This window comes from Anas platyrhynchos, chromosome 13, assembly GCF_047663525.1.
Source record: "Anas platyrhynchos isolate ZD024472 breed Pekin duck chromosome 13, IASCAAS_PekinDuck_T2T, whole genome shotgun sequence".
In the NCBI taxonomy this organism is placed as follows: Eukaryota; Metazoa; Chordata; class Aves; order Anseriformes; family Anatidae; genus Anas; species Anas platyrhynchos.
This window is the reverse complement of record NC_092599.1, coordinates 19,802,199-19,821,737: the sequence shown is the minus strand read 5'-3', so window position 1 is coordinate 19,821,737 and position 19,539 is coordinate 19,802,199. Positions and strand designations below refer to the sequence as shown.

The window sequence follows — 19,539 nt, the reverse complement described above, 5'->3', positions numbered from 1 at the left end:
GAGTAAAATAATTAGCGTCATTGACTGTGTTTGTTATTGGACCAGATACTTCACTTAATCAACAAATATTTACACAGAGGTGAGGTTTCCCATACATATGTACATGCATACATACATATATGTACTGTAGATGAAAAATACAAGTCATTGCTTAAAGTGAGTTCTGAAAACAAGGTGAAAATCCCAAAAAATATTTAGATCCTTAAATCTGTCAACATAGAATTTGTTGAATATATTTTCAGTAAACAATTGTGTTAATTCTTTGCGGTGTAACTGAAGTATCTTGGACTGCCCTGTTATGTCTGAGTAACGTATGTGCATGTTTTCACAGGTACGTGCTCACCAGTTAGTTTTACCACCTTGTGACGTAGTAATCAAAGCTGTAGCTGACTACGTCCGTAACATTCAGGACACCACTGATTTGGATGCCATAGCAAAAGATGTTTTTCAGCATTCACAGGTAAAGTATGGAAAAAAATATTTTCTTAAACAGTTGTGCACTTGTGCTCTAGACTTGTGTTGAAGAATTGCATTCAATAAAAGTAGTGCTTTGTATCAGTTGATATAGGAATCTGTTGGTGTATGCGGTGTCGTATGTACCCTAGTGTAATTTTCCAGTCTTTTGGAAAGCAGAAATGCTGCACTTACTCCCTGTGCTTTAAAGTTAAATTTGTGATAACCACAGGGGTTTTGTAGTCTAGCTTTGTGTACTGTCATTGAGAATCAGTGGTACATCAGGATAATTTTCAAGCTTTATCCTTGCAGGGGTTGATATGATGTTCCTTCTGAGGGTGTGGAGGTATAGTCCTCATGGCTCCATAGGCGTTAATACTGTATGTGATATAAGTCAACTGCTCTGCAGTGCTGTGCTGACATATAGATGACATGCCTGGATTTGATCCTGATGGATATTTCTTTTATTTATTTATTTTAGTCTAGAACAGATGACAAAGTTACTCGATTTAAGAGAGCAGTTGCTTATTATTCAGCAACTAATAAACCTATGCCATTTCATCCACCACATTACCTAGGTAAGTAATTAAAAAATTAAAGACTCTTAAGTTTAAACAAAACCTGGCATAACCTTAAATTATTATTTTAATAACCCTAAATTATTATTAACGGGGTCTTTTAAAACATATTTATTCTCTGGCAATTAACACTTGAATACCATGCTTCCAAAAAAGATTTTTCACAAAGTTCACAGAGTCTTCACAGTGGCTGTGTTCTTTCCACAAAAGGAGAATAGTAATGTGGACTGATTTTCCTCTTAGCTATTGCTGAATCAGTTCTAAGCATTATGTCGCTTGTGAGTATAGTGCTGGAAACGAGTGGAAGCTGTGTCTGGTTCTAGTCATGAAGACAGCTTCTTTTCCACAAAATATTCTTACTTCTTGCTTGATTTACCTGATGTATTTTAGAACTCTTTTCATGGTCTTTGATTTTTCTGGTGTTATAACATACGTGCTTAAATTGCAGCCACTAATTGATCTGGTGTTGCAGATTACTCACAAGATGTACAAACTAATCATATGATCATAGCACTTAATACATGTCCTTCATTTCTAACACTTGAGCTGAAATTTTCCAATGACTTTCAGTTACCATACTGGTATGCTAATATATTTTTTATTCTTTTTATTTAATTGTTTTTTGTTTGTTTGCTTTTTGTTCCAAGAGCTACAACAAAAAGATTTTTAAGTCTACTCTAAGTTAGATACTCAAATGATAGAAAGTGCTAACACTGTGTGTCTCTGTGACATCGGTTTTGTCAGCTTCTTGCTTATCACCTCTCTTGGGCTTTTTTCTTTTAAGTTTCCTTTGATTCCCAGGTAGAATAGAAGTGTACGGCAATGAGAGAAAAACAATTGAGAAAAGGTGAGGCAAGTAAAAGAGACTTCACAAGCTATTTTTATTAAAAGGCAAAAATGAATAAAACTAACTTAAGGCATACTGGAAAACAGTAATGCTAACAGAACAAGAAAAGATAAACCATAGAAGCAAAGGGATAAAAAAGATAAAATTTGTGTCAAATAAGTAGTGAGCATTTTTCATAAGTGGTTTTCTTTTCCCCCCTGTTTATTTCCCCTCCTCCCCACTTGCAATGCAGCAGCCAGACCAAATCAGTTTGGAATGCCTGGGATAGTGCCACCATATGTTCCTTCTCAGATACTTAACATTCCACAGACCTCACTACAAGCAAAACCTGTGGTAAGTGTAGCCCTCCGTCCTTCTCCTTGGGAGAAACCTACTGTGCTTCGTGAATTAGAATCTAGGTGGGAAAGGTATATGTAACTTTTAGCATGGGTGTTCACTGACTGCATTTTACTCTGGAGCTATAAAGATGCTGTAGACTCTGCTAGAGCAATTTTTGTGAATGTCTGTGACAGCTGAGATTTAATGTGTACAGCTGAAATGTGCCGCTTGGTTAAATAATATATTCAGTTTTAAAAGAAAAGTCGTTTTGTTACCTTCATTTAAGAAAGATTGCTTGATTTTAGGCCCAGCAGATGTCCAATCAGGGTGGTGCCCAAGGTCAGGGTCCATACCCGTACAGTCTCTCTGAGCCAGCCATCACCTTGGAAACAGGTGGAAAAAGTCTTTCTGAGCAGAACAACTACAGTAACATTCCTCATGAAGGAAAACATACACCATTGTATGAACGATCTTCTCCAATAAATCCAGCTCAGAGTGGGAGCCCTAACCATGTGGATTCAACGTATTTTCCTGCCTCTTCTACATCATCCTCCTCTGACAATGATGAAGGCAATGGAGGTGCAGTGAAGTAAGTTTTTCATGAGGATGCTTTCTTACTCAGCTTCTCCTAAAATAAATTTATTTTCATAATCATTTAGTATCCTGAAAGTAAAGAAATCTGCTTATTAGTGATATGATAGACCTACACAATATAGTCTTGGGTCACTGACTGCAAATATATTCATGGTTCACTCTAGTCGCCTTGTTCCTTAATGAGCAGAAATCCAAAACCAAATAATATTGGATATTTTTCCACTTCTGCCCTTATGCTTTATTGAAAGAAGGAAAGAGTGAGATTTTGGTAAATGTCATAAAACCTTCCCGTTCTTTTTTTTGTATAAAGGAAATATTCCTACTTCAAAGTACAACTCAGTAACACTTCAGTAACTAAAAACTATGAAACTTCACTGAATTTGTAGTATTTGTGCTCGTAAAATTTTGGGATAATATGGTTTAGCAGAGAAACTTGATGTGGACATCAGAAACTTAAAATTTAAGGCAGTGACCTAAGAGCCCTCATTGACAGGCTATGTATAGAACAAAGGTGCAGTGAAATTGTTCTTGCTCTCTTCTACTAATGTGCCTTATTTACTGCAGAAGTATTTCTGACTTCCAGTAGATCATATGTCTGTCCTTGGCAATAAAGTTGCGCAGGCTTCCTTGTAATTACTGCTTACTGACCTACAAAAAGGAAATTTGAACAGTGGCGGTTTGTGTTTACCTTCATCTTGTTAGGAGTAGTGGATTACGATGTGAGAATCAAAACCTGTGTCTTTAGAAGGCCTGTGATTGCTTCTAGAAGTTTGAATTTGTGTGTAATAGTATAAATAAAGGTTGAACTAGATGAGCTTAGAGATCTTTTCTAACCCAAAGTATTCTGTGATTCTACGAAATATGCTTCTACATCATATTAAACTCTGGATGTATCTGCAGTTATGCATGGTAGCTTGGACTTGTTCTTCTGATGCAGTCTGTTGACTTCAAATAATATATCATACTAAAGTATTCATTTTTTTCATCTGACTGTCTATTGCATTGTATGCAGTAAGTTTTGAATTAATTTAGAAATGGAAGTTTAGATAACTTTGCTGTTTGTAGAAGTAGTCTTCATCTGTCTGAGAGAAATTGGCATAGTGACAAATACTTAAAGCTCAATCAAGAATTTTTCTTGCATGAACATTATTTAGTCATTGTAAAGGATTCCTTATAGCTTTTAAATGTGATCTAAATATTGACATAGTATTAATGAATAAACATAGTTATCTAAGTCTTCAAGACTCCTACAAATTAACATTTCTAATGCATAGAATACCCTAAAGTCCTCTCTGACCAGTAGACCCATTAACAGTTGCTGAGGATTTATCACATCATACCTTAAGCAGCACTTTAATACTATGTTTTTTATGTTGTCCTTCAGCCATGTCAGTGGGAACAAAATAGGCTGGGAAAAAACAGGAACCCAGTCAGAAAGTCAAACACGTGGAGACCTGGGAGACCAAACAAAGGTAATTTGTTAAGTTTCAAACATTAATTACAGCGTATTATTTTGTGCTAAATCTTTATAGCAAACTTGTGAGTAGAATTTTCAAAATTGATCTATGGGATTTAACATAAATTTTTACACTTCTTTTGTGAATTTCAAAGTAGTGTCTTTAAAATATAGTAAGATTTCCAATGAGTATTGTAGAATAGGCATAAAAATAAAAATTAAATAGGCTGTTTTAGAAAATGCTAGATAAAAAAAGAGAAACATGTTTACCCCTTAGCTAACAGTCTCATCCATGTATATTGCTACCCACATCTACAGCAGTGCATTATTTTGATTTTTTACTAAGGATTCTGCATGGGACACAGTCCACGGGTACAGGATCCATGTCATGTAAGCTACAGTGTAGTGAGAACAGCTCTAACGCAACATTTCAGCATTAGCCACGGACTGTTATAGGTGTATTAAAGCTCAGCTGAGGAGGAAAAGTCCTTCACAACCACTTGGTATGATTTTCACATAATACATATTCAGGTAGCTCCATGGGAACAGCTACAATGTATTGCTACCTTACTAAGTAAGGATGGAATAATTAAGCCCTTGTTAAAGACTTAACGTTATCCTATTAAATTTCTTGAAGATATAAAACCATTGTCAAATTAAGAGCATGACGGTCCGTTTTCCGAGTGTGAACCATGTTTAGTGTTTGAATCATTTGCATGTGATACCTCAGCATTTTCGTGATGGAGCTAGCTATTAGTCTTTTGTCAAAAAAAAAATAAAAATCATGAGTTACTTATGCTGCAGAAAAACAGAAGAACATTTTCCCTGTACCTTTGGCATAGAAATTCCAGTAAACTTTGGCTTGGTGCTTAAAATATCAAGCTGATGATTTCATCCATCAGTGGTTATTATTTTTGCAGACTACGCCCCGCATGATAACTGTATCTGCCTGTGGATTAGTCACCGTATGCAAATGCTAATGTGACCTATTGCATTCCTTTCTTGTCTGTACTATTGGCCATGTGTGAAGCTCTGTGTATAATGCTGCACAGCCCCGTGCCCTCCCAGGGGTGCCAGTGGTGGTGGTGCTTCCTCTGCAGCTGGGTCACAGGCGGGTGGGACATGCTGCAGTGCACCCCTGCCTGCCCGTCCTGGGACATGTGGAATTAGAGCTGTATAAGCAGTGATTAAACTTCGCAGGAGATGCATGCCTGCAGTACAGCTTGAGTGCATCCAATTTAAGGTGTAAATGCTTTGAGTTCTACGTGCATGCTGTTATTTTTGAATGTCAAGCCACTTCTTTAGCCTTCCTTAGCAGAAGACAGTTGTATCTCTTGAGCACAACAGGGAGAAGTATGAGTACGTTTTGTAGATTCACTTACTTCCTGAAGAGGCATATATAAAACAATTAGAAGAAATAGTTCCTAAAGGTTTCAACTTTGGAATGAGCTACGTGATTTTCTCAGGTAATTTGAAGTGCTGAAAACCTAGTATAGATCAGACAGCACCAATCGGCACTTCTTACCCTGTTGACTTGCCTATCAGAATTCCTGCCTTGGAGTTGTGTAGTGTGGGATTATATGTGACAAAGGTGTGCTCATCTCACTTGCATGACTGCATAGTACTAAAAAATAAATAAATAATACTTTACTGCAGTAGTTTCTCGGTTTAGGTGTTTGAATACCACTGTAAAAGATTCAGGAAGAACCTGGGTAGTGCAAATGAAGAAAACATTGGTATATTTCAGATTTGCTTTTTGTTTTTTTTGTCTTCCTCCCTATATGTCCCTAGTAATGGGCAGTCTTGTAAACTTCTCTTTATGTTCCAATATTACTGACTTTAAATTGGTGGGGTAGTAGAAGACAGGGACAAAAATCTTTAAACTGATAATGTAAAACAATGTCCCCCCTTTGATATTTTGTTAGAGCCTGTTTTTAATACGCACCTTCCAGTACAAGATTATTGGAGGTTCTAGGCATTCCTTTTTGTATTTTTCATCAGAGCCTGGTGAACAAACTTAGCTTGTTATGAGTTTTTTTCCTCCTGTTATTTCTTGTACTTTGTATGGGATTTCATGGTTTTGGCCTTTTTTGTTTAGGGTTTGCTTTTGACATTGTATGCAGCATGTGAAATTTTATTCACAAACTGTGAAAATACTCATGCATAAGGTATCGTTAAGTGCACAAAAAGTAATTTCTAATATTACTGTAATAGTTCATAGGCATGAAACTAGTGTGAACTTTTTTCCTGAAGCTAAAAACAACTTTCAGTTTTGTAGGCAAGGATTTTTAGGAAAGAACTCTTTTTTTTGGTAGTATCTGTGAAAGCTATAACACAAATGCTTACAAAAGGCTTATTCACTGGTAGGTTTACAGTACGTTTTTATGCGTCATGTTTTTGCTCTAAGCCTGTGAACTAAATTTCAAGAAGTGGAACTAAATGCCATTTTAATCTTGCAGTCAGAAAATGTTACCATTTTCTCTTACATTCTTCTTCTCAGAGTAATTTCATGTTTAAAAAAAAATAACACTTAAGGCTTTTGAGTTCAGACACTATATTTTTAATGCATTTAAATTGCACAATGTAGTTTTTCCTGCTTCATTTAGAAATACAGTGGAGGGTTGTGTTAACGAAAGTCTATATATATGACAGTCTTTGTGTCAGTTAAAACTTGTAGTTGGGTAGAATTTTGGAAATCATTATGAGGTCATCCACATTTCATTAAGAGGTCATCATTCACTCTTTTGTATTGTGCAATTAAAAAAGAAAATAATAATTACTTGTTGCTGTTAATAAGTTGAAGCTTTAACATAATACCTTTTCAGTAATTGTCTTCTGCTAGCAAACAATGGCTGTAAGTTTACCTTCTCTGAAAATCTTTTAATCGATGTTGGGTAGTATATTCTGCTTACTGACCCATCATGATGTGAAGATTTACTATTTTCATTGTGAGTGAAGAAGGAAATTGCAGTTCCTCTTGGCTGATCGTCTGGTATGTTTCTGTACACTTTCAAAAGCACTTTATTTTGTATGTTCTGTTATAGGCAGAAGGTTCCTCTAGTGCTTCTTCAGGAAGTCAGGCAGCTGATGTCAAAGGGAATCAAACCAGTAATCCACAAATCCCATGCCTGTTGTCAATGCCCACCAGAAACCACATGGATATTACTACTCCTCCATTACCTCCAGTAGCACCTGAAGTATTAAGAGTGGCAGAACACAGGCACAAGAAGGGGTTAATGTATCCCTACATCTTTCATGTCCTAACCAAGGTATGACATTTTACAATTATGTGCTATAAAAAAATCATTTTTGTAAAGGTGATTGCACTTACGTTTCTGGATAAGAATATCATAATTTTATATCCTTTCTGATGTTTTGAGTTCTGGTCCATTTTTAGTGCTTCCAGCAGTTTATTTCCTCCTGCTTTCTAAACACTGATCTGGGCTGGTATATTGTTCCATTAAATATGAGTTGACTGTTATTAGAAGTGTTTACTTAAAAAATAGCTCATTTTTCTGAATATTTTGTTTATATATATCTACACACAGATATGTAAAATATTTAATTTGCTTGTTTTCATCTAAAAACTCCAGCATGTGTACTGTGGTGTCTCTGCCAAGTCTTCTGTTTTAAGTGTTCAAAAAAATACTTAGATTATTTTCCCTCACAATTTGATCCCTCCCATCCCTGGTAGCTACCCCTGACGGAAACATAGGAGCTATAAGAAATACCTCTTCTAGAATCATGAAATGCAATTATAGATGAACTTGATGATGATAAGAATTTTGGCCATTGATTTGCTTGTTTTATGTGCTAGCCTTAATGTGCCAGGGAAGCTACAAGCATTTTCACACAGCATAGACCACTTTCTGCTCTATCTTTAGTTAAAAAAACAAAATAATAAGATCTACCTCAACAGGCACGTAAGGACAGCTTGAAAAGCAGTGCGTGAGCTTCTTGCAGAAGTAAGCAGTCGTGTTCCTGCACTGTGCTCAATTTAATCAAGTTTCAAAAGACATGAATTCACGCTTCATTGTTCTTTCTAAGTGCAAACATATGCATCCCAGAGCTAGACAACTAATTCTTGTCCACTGAAGTCTTCAAAACACTTGGTGCTGGTTTTTGTTCATCAAGCCCATTGAGTGTACATATTTGTACAGCATGTAGCAAAATGGTGTTGTCCACGTTCCTGGTCATTTGTATTAGTCTTAAAAATCCATTTCAGGATGATAAGGACAATAGGCTGGAATTTGAAATGCATAAAAATAGACTTTTCTGCATCAGGGTTTGGAGTTCCTAAATCCCACGTGTTTATTGCACCATATTTTGTATAGCTGTCATGTTCTTGTACTTACCACGTTTACCAAACAAAAGTGGAGAGGAAACAAAAGGCCTATGAAGACCATTGATGCCATTGAAACCATCTGTTTCTTAGTTTGCATAATCATATATTCTTTATACACTTAAATACTACTTGATACTTAATTGGTACACAAAAATGCCCCAGATTTTGTTGCTGTTACATACAGAGACAAATCTTTCAGATGTTCTTTATACCTAACTTAGTGTTGACTGAATTAACCTAGCTATATTGTAAGGTAATCACTCCAAGGTGTCACCTACTGTATTCACTATTGGGACAGTTTAAACATTTTTATAATTCAAGTAGCAAAAGTGTGCTTGCTTCTTGTCAGTGTTGAATATAAAGGCTGTGGGGTGCAATGCAGCAAAGGAATTAAATGCCCCTATTTGTTTTTTTTGTTAGTCTTGCTACTGATTCATAAAATCTTCTGTTTTCCCCTAAATACAAGGGGAAAATGAAAGGGGAGTTAATTTATTCCTTTTCTAGGGATGAAAGTTCTTGCCTGCTTCTGCAATGGTGGATTTATCTTGAGTTGCAAATGAACAGTCTTCTACCTGGTTTCAGAAATCTCAGCTATATCAGGTTTCCCTGATAAATTTCTACACTGCAGTTACTTTAATAATTTAGGAATAGTATCCTGTACTGAAATTCCAGAGTCTGATCTTAGATGAGAGGAGATGGAATTGGCAGTATTTAGTAAAGTGAAGCATTGTGCTCTGTGCCATCACTTACTGTCACTTTGTGGAGTATAAACCATAATGATCTAATTTCCAAAATAAAAAGGTCAAAACGTTAATTGTACGTGTGCACAAGAAAAACTCATTTTTGTGTAATACTTTAGCCATATAATATCTAAAAATATCTAATATTGCTGACATAACATATTTTTAGGGTGTGAAGCCAACAAGTAACTTTTATGTAGTAATACATTTACAGCTGTATACAGCTTCCACCAGTTTCTGCCTTTTAATCTGGCTTGTGTTGATTGCAAAGGCTTTTGAGCATATAGGATGCTGTAGCATTTCCCTGTATCTTACTCTGTACTGGAGAGTTTAACTGGAAATGTAATCAGTGTGGCTTCCTCAAATGTTTTTCTAAATCTGTGTTTTCCTTACATAGGATGATTTAGCTTATTTTGCTTAAGAAAAATCTGATACAGTAAAATAAAATTAAAAAAGAAACAACTGATAGACAGGGCTCTTCTGCAGGTTGCTTTTACTTGATAAGGAGTTAAACTTCATGAATTATGTTACAGGTTTTTATTTTTGTACTACATAGAAAGGATAAGTTAGTGGCATTTTAAAAATGTAAGGAAAAGCCCTTTTAGAAAGTAGCATTTAATATGTGAGATGCATCTCTGGAAATGGGCAAGGTTTATTTGTCAGGAAATTTTTGTTGAGGTCACTGTCAGGAAAAAAAAATGAGAAAGTTGAGTAAACCTTAAGAAGTTTGGTGGTTCTCAGCACCTTTTTAAATAGGAATATGAGTAGCTTTCCCAGAAAATCTTACAATGATTGAATGCACAGATACAAAAAATATAGAATGTTGCTGATATTTTGAGAGAGAATATCAGAAGGTTCTTTCATGCCTTTTTTTTTTTTTTTTATAAAGAAGGTATAAAATGCTAAAGCTTCATTTACTTACATTTGAAACAGTACTTGCATAATTCCCAGTTAGTTTTTTTCTCCAGGTCTTCTCATAATGTTGTTTTTTACAGTGAGTCCCCAGCACTGTTTCAAACCCTTGCATCATAAAGTCAGGCTGGTGGTTTTAGACAGCATGAATATTTGTTTAAATAACTATCTGCAGTCTAGATTTAGTATTTATTCTTCAAATGTGCTTTGCATGTCTTTTAATTCTATAAGCACGTTGCTCTGTTGTCGTATATACTGTTTTTCTCCTAGAAATATCTGTATGTAAAGATCAGTAATTAGACAGTCACAGGTAATCCACAGACAGACAGACACACACACACACACACAAAAAAAAAGTTGTGTGATGGAGAAGAGGAATAGGAAAGTGATAGGAGTAATCAGAGCCTAGAGAACTACTGGAGGAAAGCAAGCAGCTTGTAGTAGGGTAATCCTCCTCTGGTGTTACCTTCTCGTATGTAAGATCCACATTATTGCTGAATCACATTTTTCTTGACTAGATGAGATTCATTTTAGAGCTGGATTGAGTTACTGAGCATACCTAAATACTTTCTGTTCACTTTAACATGTTGTGTTTTTCTTCTTTCTTTCACACAAAAGGGTGAAATCAAAATTGCTGTTTCTATAGAAGATGAAGCCAACAAAGACCTGCCTCCTGCTGCTCTGCTTTATAGGCCAGTTCGTCAGTATGTTTACGGAGTCCTGTTTAGTTTGGCAGAAAGCAGAAAGAAAACTGAAAGACTCGCTTTTAGAAAGAACAGACTTCCACCAGAATGTATGTACTGTAGAATCCAGTCTTTATTTCTCTTCTCTTTTACCATGTTTTCATTTGTACTATGATTTGAATGAGAATAATTGCTAAGATTTCATGAATGTGACTAGAGCTGGAGGAATTTATGACTTACTCGATCCATGGATAATACAAAAAGATGTTCTTACTTCGAAATGTTATTTCTTGTAGTAGTTTAAGAACTTGAAATGCTACCCTTTCTAAGTAAGTTCTGGTGTTTATTTTTTAAAGTATATGCTTAAGCTGCTGTCAGGCTTGCAGCAAGTATTGTCATATTTTGATGTAGTTTTCAAAGTATATGGCAGAACTTGATTAAAGGAAACTTGCATTCTGAGCATATGCATGCAAATTCGTGTGCTTTTTTTTCCCCTTGAGGACGAGACATGCATATGTTAACTTTCCCTGTCTTCCCCTCTGTTCTCCCAAATGTATAATTAAATGTACTTCAGTGAATTTTGCAAGTCCATTTAGTAACTTTCAGGTGTTGGAATAAAAACTTGGTTTGAAATTTGCAGAAATCAGATGTAATGCAACTAAAGGAAGACTAAACTTCTGTGAGCAGACTTGTCAGAAGATCTTATGGCTAATTCAGTCAGAAGGATCAATGTTAATCTCATATTAATCTGGAAGTTAACTTTTTAAGTTTTCTGCTTCCAGGAATTACTTTTATTCCAGAAAATTCACCCTCCTCATTCTGCATTGTTTTACTTGTAATGAAATGCATACAAGGATATGATTGAATGAACTTTACAGTAGCATCTTAAAAAGGTTAAAGTAATGCTGAAACATTAAGTGGATGGCAGCAGCAGAAGTATTTATATCTAGGCTGCTGTCACTAGGCTAAATTTAAGAAGCGGATACTTAGAACGTAGGAAAGCGTTATTCAGCCTTCATGTGTAAAAGAGCAAAAAACAAAGAATCAATAGTAAACTTCATGTTCATTCCCTTCATTTTTAATTGTTAGATGTTTTTGTACATTCATAAGGAAGATTATAATATTACAATGTTTGAAAAACTGTTAATCTACATTATTTTGTGGAATTAATATTTACCCTGTTTGAGTAATGTCTTGCGACACATCGTCAAAAACTTAACCCTTTAAACTCAAACAACATAATAGTATTTCAGGTTATGAGGTCATTTCAGGATTAAAATAATGAAGTTATTCGTGGTATTCATTTGACCTCATTAGACATTTGTCCTTAAGTGTACTACAGTATTTGGAGTGGTGAAATAGCTAACTGCTGAAGGTCTGCTTTGGTTTTCAGAATGTTTTCATCTTGTAAGCCTAGAATGTTCTCACTAGACAGCTGGAATACATGTATGATCTCTATTTTCTCTTCATTTATGCTGCTTTTCAGAGGTTTGTTGTCAGTGGAAGCTAAGAACACTGCTGCTGACTTGGTGTAGTTACAGGAGCTTCAGCAAATCTTGCTGCAGGACACGTTCAGCTACCTGACCTACTTCTGTCTTAGGACTGGCCATGCTCTTAAGAAAACAAAAATTGGAACATCTGCCCAAAGATTAGCACTTTGCTGCAAAGCTACAATTGCTAGTAAAGATAGATTTGAGCTGAGATGCATGCTTGTGGCTTGAAAGGGCTAGGTTACACGAATGCATTTCTTTTGGTCGTCTCTATTACAGAGTAGCAAGAATTAGGTAGCCTGTGCCAGATAGAGGGGGAGAATAGCATCTCAAATGGCAAGAGCAGATTTCTCAAATTGATTTGTCACACTTGTTAGCTGCTACTAACTTCTCTGAGGACTACAACACAAGCTATCTGACAGTGGTGATTCCCCTTTACTGCCTTAATGTTTATCACTGCTCTCAAAAAAATAAGTATGAAACAGTAATTAACAGAAAAAATCAGAAGAATTAAGAAATTAATTTCTAAAGGCATGTATACTGTCCTTAGGTTTATGTGGAGAATTGATGATTCTACTAATACATCTAAAATTCTGTCATCTTTGTTGTACAAACCATTACACTGGCAATATAATAATTGTGTGTGAGTAATTTGCAAATATATTGTGTGTGAGGGTTATAGCAAGCTGTGAAAAGTACATAATAAACGTGATATGTCACTATTATTACTAAATTTATAGACAGTAAGATAATGGATCTTTCTTAAAATGGACTTCTTTCTGTCTTTTAAATCATTATTTTTCTGTAGTTGAAAAGTCAATTAAAAACAACAGGTCTGCTGGGAGAGGTAGTCAGTGAAGTTTTTCAGTAATAATTGCCTGCTAAGTAATGCCTTTGCCGTACATGTCCTCATGTCTGCTCCCAGAGGACATGAAAAGCTGAATTGCGAAGTTCTTCATTGTGCTTTTACTGCCAAGTGTGCAGCGTTGGCTGTGCTCCCCTTCCTTGTGAGGGGATACAGTCAAAATGTCTGACGTGCTCTTCTTTACAAGCTCTGAAATGGGTTATTTCCCTGGTTCTAATAAATATATGTGTGTCGATTAAACCATCTGCCCTTTCCACTCTGCAAAAATGCACACTTGGACAAGCTGTCATAACTCCTGGTTGGATCCGAGGGTTTGTTATTTTAAGCCTAGCCATCTAGTGATGTACTGTTCTCCATCAAGGATGTATTCAGCTGACACTGTTTCTGCCAAAAGGAAAGCCGTATCTTGGGCAATAGCCCTTTTGCAAAATCAGGCATGCGTAGCTCAAGCTGTACTGTCAGTGAAGATGACAAGGTTAGAAGAGTCTTGATTAATCTTCATTAGCTAGCTCATTTTCTGATGATGGTGGGTACCTCACACCTTGTGTTCAGTTCATGGAAAAAATGCAAAGAGAATACCAGAAAAATCTGAGTCACAGGTAGCAGCGAGGGCTCTAACAGCTGGAGCATGCAGGATGCTGCTGCTAATGGCTTAAGCCTGTAACAGCATTCACAGGTGTTTATCAAGCTGGTTAGCTTAGTGCGGGTTGGTGCTGAGCTTTTTTGCTCTTGGACTGGCCATCAGTGTCCAAAGGGTGATGGTTAAAGCAGACATCAGTGTGCAGTGCAGTTACTTGGGCTACGGTGAGTAGTCAGATCTACTGATCAGCAGCAGGAGGAAGTTTAGTACAAAAACCAGCATAATTAGCTCTGTGGTGTTGTGGCTGAACATCCTCTGATCCTGAGTGTTTGTTGTAGCTAATGCAGTCTTCAGGGGAGACATTTCTTATCTCCAAGTGGAAGTCCTGGAAAGAAAACACAAAGCGTTCCTCTGAGGACAGAGATACTCAGCAGTTGAGGAAGATGGCATTTTTGGCAGCAGTCCCAGTGCAGAGTTGTCAAATGTGTAAGAAAGGCCCTGGAGAAATAGATATGGACAAGTCCTAGATTCATCTGTTACGTTAAAGGCTTAATTTGAGTGAACAGTACTGCAGTTACTTTTTGACTCGATACAGCTGTAATTCCTACTTTCCATCATTCGGGGGGGAATGTTTGCTAGTCCACTAGACTGCCCTTCGTATTAAACCACTCTCCAAGAAGAATTTTTTCTTTCCCAAAATAACCATTACTTTGTATAATTTTGAAACCAGGGTGAGTCTCCAGCATAACCTCAGCAGGTATTGTATTACTGAGGAAGGTACCTTTTGAGGGAAAACGAAGGGTTTTGCTCTGTTTTTACAGAACGTTTGTTTTCTGTAGAGCTCTGTCTCCTTGCTGTTGTCTGCTGTTAGAGGAGTGGTGAAAGCTGGAGGGGTGGTCTTCAGAGGGTGCTTAGGTGTGTGCTCACAAAATTTGCATCTAGTCCCCTCTGGAGGGGCATCCAAACTGAGAAACCAAGTGTAGCCGGGAGTATTGGCTCTGTTGTCAAAAGGAGGTTGAAGGGAAGAAGAGAAGAACTCCAAAACACAAATAACTGGTTTATGTCAATTGTCAACAGTTCAGCTTTTTCACTGCTGAACAGATTAAGCTGTCCTGCATAGTAGCCTCACTGTTTTCCCTAGCCATTTGCTGGGAGAGCTAAGAGGTTTTGGTCCAAAAGTACCTCTTGCTTCTGAGACCTACAGCAATTAAACTAGTATCCGAAAGCCTTTGTAAAATCCGTCCTTTCGTGTGTCCACATTTACCATCCCAGGCCTAAACAAGAAGCGAACACCAGCGTGATACACCCTGCACAAATAACAGAGTAGCTCTGCTGGCTGTTCAAGCCCCTCTTAAATAGCTGAGCGGCATATAAAAACTGGGAGCAACCAAAATAGAACATGATTTTGTCGTGAGGCTACCGACTAAATATATCAGAATATTTATTTTCATTGCTGCGTGTTATCTTTGTAAAACTTAGCCTGAGCTCTATAAAACGTAGCTATGCTGCTAGAGTAGTTTTAGTCCAGAAAAGCACGAGAGGGTGCTTTAGGGTATTCTGGAGCTGCTTCTTTAATCCAGATCATGGCCTCTGATTATGAAATCATTTGCAAAGCTGATGTCTGATTGCTGAAGGAGACTTTGTAGCTGTGAGAGCGCTTCTGGCACCAGCGGCACTCTCCTCTCAATCCCTAACTGAAAGGCTTCCAGCAGAAAGAGCAGGTCTGTTCTCCTGCGCCGCTTTGCTAGCGGAGGAATCTCTCCGGGCTGTAACCTGAAGCTTCACTAACAAGCTCCTTGAGTCTTTCCACACTGCATAACTGGGCTCTGAGTTAAGAAGGGTGCAAACAAATTTTGAGCTGTGTTAAACTTGGGGTCACTCCAAGGCCAAAGATATCATTTCTCAGTCTTGACTTTTTTTTTTTTTTTAAATTGTGTTCTGTTTTAGTTGCCGTCAAACATAAAGAAGGGAGGGGCTTTAGCAGCAATATGGAGTTGAACACAGTTTTCATAGGTGAAAGACAGCATAGCAGACAAAAAATGCTAACCTCTTCATAAAAAGCAGTGCTGTAAATTGAAAGGCATGTGCAAATGTTGTAAAATGTTTATTTAAAAAAATCAGCATATAAACCCGTTTTTGAGATCTAATTCCATTGCAGTATTTGAACAACTATGAAGAAATATGACATAAGCTTTATATCTGATTTAAATAAAATCACTAAGGTTATATTGTTCCTAAAAGACCACATCTAGAAAAATATTTGTGTATATGTACTGATTTTATTGTATTGCTCTAGGTTTTTGATAAATGATGCAGATACTTTAGAGGGAAGTATTGCATATCAATTTGGAAATAATTATTGTAACATTCCTAGTGTACACTTGGCTGCATGCACTTGTTCTGTAAGTGATGGTAACTAAAGGATGGTCCACGCAGAATTTGACTTGCCAATACAGCAGTGTGACCAGGACATATCACAGTCTCAAAGCAATACTTTTGGAATCGAAGTCTTTTGCATAGAAAGTTTTCATGTGATACTTGTTAACTCTGAGTTCTTTTTCTTTCAATTGTTGTCATGTTATAGTTTCACCGGTGATAATTAAGGAATGGGCTGCTTACAAAGGAAAATCTCCACAAACCCCTGAGCTTGTGGAAGCACTTGCGTTCAGGGAATGGACCTGTCCTAATCTGAAGAAGCTGTGGCTGGGAAAAGCAGTGGAAGACAAGAACCGAAGAATGAGGGCATTTTTGGCCTGTATGAGATCAGATACACCAGCAATGCTCAATCCAACTAATGTGCCCACTCATCTTATGGTGCTCTGTTGTGTACTAAGGTCAGTGTTATCTTGCAGTAAAACAGAAGGAAGGGAAGGTTTTACTGTTCAGCATGAACTCTCTGATATATTTAACTTTGTATTAAATGGAGTGTAGAAAGTGTTAATTCCTATTTGCAACTTCACTGGGACAAGGGGTTTGTTTCATTTTTAGAACGTCACTTTTGGCAGTCTTTAAAGCATGCTGTATACTTCAAGGTTTCTTTCTTCAGTCTCTGGAGAACTGAAAGGAAGAGAAAAAAAAATCTTGTGTTGCAAAGAGGCCACTGTAGCATTTGAATTAATTTACCCTTACTATACTCAAGGCTTCAACGTGAAGAAAAAAAAATTGGAGTCTCAGAGGCTGTGCTGGGGAAGTTGTAAAGCAAAATAGCAAGCTCCTCAGAGAACAGCTGCTTAACAGCTTACTGGGATTGAAAGTGGATGTGAATGATAGTCTGCCTATGGTGTGTTTAGGTTCCGTGTGAGAGAGTTGCTCATCTGGTTGAGATGATGATAACCAACACTTGAAGTGTACTACTAAAGAGAAAGTTGCAAGGTCCAAGATGTTCAATTTTCATTCTGAAAAAAATAAACTAGAAATGAAAGTTGCTCGCCTTTTTGGGAAGGTGTGATTATTTCAGTATGATTAGCTTATAAATCTGGCAGAATGCAGGGTTGGCTTGTTGCACAGGAGAATTTTTAAGCCATTTCTGAGAGTGATAAATGTAAACTTGTCTTTGGTTCTACCCTATTATGTCTTGCCTTTTGAGCACTAAAAATCCTTTTTCTTTTTAAAGAGTAGTAGCTATACAAAAGATTAGACAAATAATATCTTAAAGCAGAGCTACTCATTCATTTGGATAGTATGTTTCTTTCCTGTGACATATGGCATATATAAATTGTTGCTTACTTAGACATGAAGTTTCATTGGCTGCTTGTTTGAAGTGGAGAGCATAAAATTCACTAAGTCATTTTTGAGTAACATGTTATCTAGAAGCCATGTTCACAAAATCTTTTTACCATTAGTGGTTTTTTTTTGTTTGTTTGTTTTTTAAAGACCAATAATCTTAACGTTATTTTATTTTTAGGTGTATCAGAAGCCACTTATGTTTTAAATTCTATTTCAGTGACCTGTCCTCTACCTCATCACTTGGAAGCAGGTCATTCTGCTGTGAATTGCAGAAGTGACTCTCAGCCAGTCTGTCTTTAGTTTGATCTTTAATCTTCAAATCTATTTAACATTTTGGCTGTTATAACTATTGAAATCTAGAGAACAAAAAATATTTCTGTTTTTGTTGTTGCATTCTGCTGACTTCTGACCAAGTAAAAGACCACTTGATTTATCTGCTAAAGGAAACTATTGGCTAATGACTGGCTTCCTCTGTAGGTATATGGTACAGTGGCCGGGGGTTCGTATACTTCGTCGCCAGGAACTTGATGCTTTTCTTGCCCAAGCGTTGTCTCCAAAGCTCTATGAACCTGACCAGCTTCAGGAACTCAAGGTAGCTCTTAACTATAATTTCCATAACTTAAGGATTTATTTCTAGCTGACACACATTGATAACTATAGCAGGTGATGCATAAATGCCTGTCTCACCAAAAGCCTTGCGTGTTTACATACACTTTCCACAATAGTCGTCTTCATATTTTTAAGTGTTGCAAAGATTGATAATCAGTCCTGTTTCTTTCACTGAGTAAATAAGTAAAATTTTAAACATGTTCTTATATTACAGAACTTCTGTCACTGTTTAATTAATTGTCTTTTGGAATTTGTAAAACAAATATGCTTCCATTAAAAAGAGACATTTTCCTATTGTGTATATACAAACTTGGCCATTTTTTCATGATTCAGCATTCAGATGGTTTTTACAGCTAAACGAAGAAGAAATGGCATAATCTTGAATGCTAAAATGGGGGATTATAAAAGGAAAACATACAGAGTTGTAGAAAAATATTTCAAGGGTTTTAAAGATTAAGATCTCAAAGTTTTTGTAATATTGTACTATTAGATGAAGTAAATACAGGTAAAGTTGTTTAGTGTAGTGTCCTTATTGTAAATACAGAATGCCTATCAGTCTGTGCAACATCTTCTTACTCCAGGGGGTTTCTCCATCCAGCCGTCACATGCTCACAGCGCAGTTTCCTCTTCCAGCCTTTTAGTTAACTGCCAGATTTGGTCTTTGATCTTACATTGTTAGCTCTTAGAAATTTGTTTAGAACCTAAAAAAAAAAAAAATAAATCTCTACTCTGAATAAAATGGTAGGATTTAGCCCTTCATTTGAAACAAACATGTTTCTGAATGGAAATAATTATAGATATGGTTTTCTACATAGCATAGGTTACATAAAGTAGCGTATTTGATAACTAGAAGTACTGGGAGGTATTAGGATGTATGAGGAATGGACAACTGGAAGTGATCTATCTGATCTCCTGTCTGCTTTCATGATCAACACAGTAACGGAGAGGAGATGCTGATCACCTCATCACGTAACCTTCTGTTGAAGTCATTTTGAATGGTCTTTTTCATATATAGGGCTTAAGTCAGGAAAGTCTAGTTATCCGTTCTGCTCCCAGCTGTGCTTGGATACATGCTGTCCTTAGTTAAATTGGCAAGGAGAAGCTGGGTACGTATTTTTCAAGTTACACATATTCGCAGGTACACACTGCAAAGGGGCACAGACAAAAGCAGCAGTCCTAGCATTGCTCTTCACAGAAGAAACCATTATTAAGCTCATGCAGATTTCATCTATTAGGCTTTTCTGAGGAACGTTTTGCCATTAAAACCTAATCAGCAAGAGCATTTTTAAAGCCAGCAAGTGACTGTTTCTCTTCTGTGGGTGATGAGCAGAGTCTGGCTTGCA

At 36.7% G+C, this 19,539-nt stretch overlaps 1 protein-coding gene across 3 annotated transcripts in view; it reads left to right on the top strand.

Moving 5' to 3' along the window:
• FAM120A (family with sequence similarity 120 member A) overlaps window positions 1-19,539 on the top strand; it is a 53,832-nt gene that overhangs the window by 19,371 nt on the left and 14,922 nt on the right. For 2 of the 3 annotated variants that reach the window (XM_027467904.3, XM_027467902.3), the window contains exons 4-12: window positions 332-460; window positions 935-1,031; window positions 2,111-2,211; window positions 2,502-2,785; window positions 4,175-4,262; window positions 7,291-7,515; window positions 10,862-11,036; window positions 16,446-16,695; window positions 18,065-18,179. In XM_027467904.3, coding sequence (XP_027323705.1) covers window positions 332-460; window positions 935-1,031; window positions 2,111-2,211; window positions 2,502-2,785; window positions 4,175-4,262; window positions 7,291-7,515; window positions 10,862-11,036; window positions 16,446-16,695; window positions 18,065-18,179 — 1,464 coding nt within the window. The remainder of the gene's footprint in view (window positions 1-331; window positions 461-934; window positions 1,032-2,110; window positions 2,212-2,501; window positions 2,786-4,174; window positions 4,263-7,290; window positions 7,516-10,861; window positions 11,037-16,445; window positions 16,696-18,064; window positions 18,180-19,539) is intronic. The other variant, XM_027467903.3, reaches the window with a different exon arrangement.